The sequence below is a fragment of the Benincasa hispida genome, chromosome 10 (assembly GCF_027475165.1).
Source record: "Benincasa hispida cultivar pf3 chromosome 10, pf3_genome.v1.1, whole genome shotgun sequence".
In the NCBI taxonomy this organism is placed as follows: domain Eukaryota; kingdom Viridiplantae; phylum Streptophyta; class Magnoliopsida; order Cucurbitales; family Cucurbitaceae; genus Benincasa; species Benincasa hispida.
In genome coordinates, this window is record NC_143487.1 from 20,639,686 (window position 1) to 20,643,878 (window position 4,193).

General features: G+C 35.9%; 1 protein-coding gene across 1 annotated transcript; it reads left to right on the top strand.

Moving 5' to 3' along the window:
- The first annotated feature begins 1,943 nt into the window (after positions 1-1,943).
- Positions 1,944-3,662, top strand: LOC120088970 (uncharacterized). The gene is made up of 4 exons (XM_090306305.1): positions 1,944-2,100; positions 2,206-3,218; positions 3,381-3,450; positions 3,559-3,662. Exons 1-4 carry the CDS (start codon positions 1,944-1,946, stop codon positions 3,660-3,662), a joined length of 1,344 nt encoding a protein of 447 aa, XP_090162431.1.
- The last annotated feature ends 531 nt before the right edge of the window (positions 3,663-4,193 follow it).

Below are 4,193 nucleotides of genomic sequence, written 5' to 3' on the forward strand. Positions count from 1 at the left end.
CCATAGGCTTAATTTAAAAAAAAAAAAAATGGTTACCAAACGGGACTTTAATTTTTTTAAAATTAAGCCTATAGACACTGTTTTTACCTCCAAATTTCTTCTTTTGTTATCTACTTTTTACCAATGATTTAAAAAATTAAGCCAAATTCTGAAAACTACAAAAAAAAAAAACAACTTTTAAAAAAAATTGTTTTGTTTTTGAAATTTGGCTAAGAATTCAACGATTGTACTTAAAAAATACAAATAATTGTAAGAAGTGGGGAGGAAATATGCTTAATTTTCAAAAACCAAAAAGAAAAAATCGAAATGGTTATCAAACGTAGTCTTAAGTAACATAGTTCTTATACTATCAACCCTGTCGTGAGAGTTTTAATACCCCATCCTACTAAAAGAAAGTATATTTAAATAGCTTTTTTTTTTTTTGAAAATTTTTCACAGATAGAAAAAAAAAATCAAACAATTTACAGAAATAACACAAAAAACACTTATAGATACTCATAAACTTCTATTAACCTCTATTAACCTTTATTAAAGAAGATTAAAATTTTAGTATTTTGTATAAATATTTTTTCTTATTTTTTTATTTTTAAAAATATCCCATTTTTTCTCATATATGGGCGTCCAAAAGTTTTTTATTTTTGGGAAATTTGTACGGATGACCCAATTTTTTGGTCCAAAATGTCAAATGATCCATTTTTAAAAAATAATGTCAATTGATCATCTACTTACGTCAGCACGAGATGATATTACAAAAATTGCCCCTAATAATCGTCTCGCCCTTGCTTCGCTAATCTCGTTCTCGTTGTCTGCTCATCTTCCATCGTGATGTGATTGTTTGTCACTGTACGATTGATTTGACAATTTTCACGAAATCTATCTACAACTTAAAATCGTTAACACACAGCAAAATGGTGTATTCTTTAAAATCTAAACTTCATTTGAACCGTCATTTTGTTGAACGGAGATTTATTGAATGAGGTTTTCCAGAGCAGAGTTTTTCGAAACAAACGGAGTTTTTAGAACGGGTTTTTCAGAACGGAACAGACTTTTCTTGAACTTGGTCTCATTGGTGTTTGTAGAAACGTGGTCTCAAAACAGGTATGTAAATAGACATTGTAAAATAGCATAACGAAAGGGGTGTGAGAAAGAGGGACAAAGAAAAAGGTGGAGAGAGCGACATTGAGCGATAGCGAGAGAGTGAGATTGAGTGATAGCGAGAGGCACGAGAGCGAGAGAAATTGGGAGTGAGAGCCGCGAGAGCGAGAACACGTGGGAGTAACAGCAAGAAAGATCCATGTGTATTACTATCTGCTTAATAAAAAAAAATGTTCTCTTGCTTTGTAGGATGACACAAAAGTGTTACTAATTCGATATAGAGGTCATTGGGATGAGAACCAAAATTTGTATGTTGGAGGTGAGCTAACAGGAATCTTTGTGCCTATTACCTTGAAGCATGAAGAACTTAAAGCTCAAATTTACAGGATTGCAAATGTAAGTTGCTTAGAGTTTGATGTTGTTATGAGAGTTAAATATAAGCTTGACTTTGAAGCCCTTCCACAATTTATACGGAATGACGGTGATGTTTACTTCCTTCTTTGTCGGGACGATCTTTCTACAGTTCAGCTATATATAACACTAAAATCATACCACGACGAAAATGTGAATATGAGTGATGATGGTATAGGTGTAGACAAACAATACGAGGCATCATATGAGCTTAATCGAGAAAAGAGTGATATTCCATTGTTTATGAACACTCAACCATCAACATTATCAATAGATAATGACAGCATTCGTGCAATGGACTTGGAAAGATAAACTTAATGTAACAGACCTGTGTCTGGTAATGAGAGATCAGCAGACTTGAATTTTATGGATTGTGGTTCTTCAGAAGAGCGTGATCCTTTCGTGGTCGATAATGAGAGATCAATAGGATTAATTCTATGGACTGTGGTTCTTCAGAGGTGTATAGACCTGCAGTGGCTGTTATTAAGAGATCAACAGAATTGAATTCCATGTCTTCATGTCATAGAGGAAAATTGATTATGCCTGGCACCTCTTCATCCGAGACAGATGTTGAAGTTGATCAAATTTTTTTGAGTAAGAGTGATTTAAAAATGAGATTGTCTATTCTGTGCATAAACAATAATTTTGAATATAAGGTAAGAAAGTCAACTAAGTCTTTGTTTACTGTTAAATGTATAGAGGATAATTGTAAGTGGAGCCTTCGTGCAGTTAAAATTTCAGGGTGTGACATATTTAAGATCATGAAGTATATGCGGTCACACACATGTTTTATTGGAATTTTAAATCATGACCATAGACAAGCAACAATTGTGGTAGTTGGTGAACTAATCAAAGACAAGTTTACAGGCATAGGACGTGTTTATAAACCTCGTCACATCGTCGAGGATATGAAGAAAGAGTACGGCATAAACATAAGTTACGATAAGGTGTGGCGTGCAAGGGAAACCACTTATGCTCTCGCCAGGGGTACTCCAGAAGAGTCGTACGCTGTTTTACATGCATATGGTCAAACGTTAAAGATGGAGAATCCAGGTACAAGGTTTGAAATCGAACTTGAAAATGATGTCCATTTCAAGTACATGTTTATAGAATTAGAACCTTGTATTAAAGGTTTTTCAAGTTGTCGGCCTATGATAATTGTTGATGGATCGCATCTGAAAGAAAAATACAAAGGGACCATGTTGGTCGGCGTCTCCATGGATAACAACAACCAAGTTTACCCACTAGCATATGCCATAGTGGACAATGAAACTGATCGAGCTTGGAAGTGGTTTATGTCGAACTTGAAGTATACTATTGGAGAACCCCTTAACTTGGTGTTTGTGTCTGATCGATTAGTATCTATTGGCAATGCCATTCGTGCAATTTTTCTCACAACATTTCATGGATTGTGCACCTACCACCTAGAAAATAATATTCTTTTCAACTTTAAGGACAACACGATTGTTGGGATGTTCCGGGATGTAGCCAGGGCATTTCGTATGTTAGAGTTCCAAGCACACTATGACCAACTACGCACTTTTCGAAATGGTGCAGTATCGAAATATTTGGAGGATATTGGTCTTGAAAGGTGGACGCGTGTTTACCAAACAAAACGAAGATACGATGACATGACATCCAATGGTGCAGAGTGTTTCAATTCATTGACCAAAGAATATCGACAGCTGCCTATAATGTGCTTGTTGAATCACGTTTGAAGCCTCATCCAATCATGGTTTTATGAACAGAAAAATTATTTGGCATTTCGAACGACATCACACTCGGACTACTGTGAAAACCGATTAGCAACTGAGTGTGACAAAGGTAGACGACATTGAGTTGAGCCAATTAATTGTTATAGGATCTATGTGCAGGACAATCAATTGGATTGTATTGTGAACCTCCATACGAAGGAATGCACATGCAAGGAATTTGACTCACTCGGTATCTCATGTTCGCATGCGATTGTGGCTGCACGAGAATGAAACATCCCCATCCATGGTTTGTGCAGTCCATTCTATAGCATTGACTCCCTCATGGCTGCTTATGCAGAACCTGTAAATCCACTTGGTCATATATCTGAATGGAAGAGACCTCCGGGATATGTGGAAAAGCATATTGTACCTCCTGGAAGAGTGGTACAGGTCGGACGATGAAGAGTACAAAGAATACCATCAAGAGGAGAACAACACAGACAAATAAAATGTGTAGGTGTGGGAAGTACGGGCATAATCGGCAAAACTGCAATGAACCGCTGACGTCAGGGCGACCTATTGATTCTAATACAAATGATTCAAATGTCGATCGATTGTAATTGTCTATGTGCCAATTGTCTTTGTAATTGTCTATGTGCCACTTGTCTATGTAATTGTCTATGTGCCACTTGTCTATTCACGAATCCTCAAAATTGTAACATTCTATGTGCCACTTTAATTCTCAAAACTGTAATTTTCTATGTGCCACTTGTCTATTCACAAATCTCTTCAAATATTAATTAAATTGTTGGCTATTCGTGAACCATTCAGGAAACGTCTCGCTCTCGCTAGTCTCGCCATCGCTAATTTTGCTATCACTTATAATCCCTTTTAAAATGTCTCACTTATAAGTTTGATTACTAGAGTTTGTCTATTCATGAATCTCTTCAGATATCTCGCTTTCCCTTTTGTAAGTGTAATTAAATTGTTGGT

Coding starts and splice junctions, on each gene's coding strand:
- LOC120088970 (XM_090306305.1), top strand. CDS start 1,944: ATGGACTGTGGTTCTTCAGAGGTGTATAGACCTGCAGTGGCTGTTATT. Junction 2,101..2,205: donor AGTTGATCAAATTTTTTTGA/GTAAGAGTGATT, acceptor TTAAATGTATAG/AGGATAATTGTAAGTGGAGC. Junction 3,451..3,558: donor CAAGGAATTTGACTCACTCG/GTATCTCATGTT, acceptor CTGCTTATGCAG/AACCTGTAAATCCACTTGGT.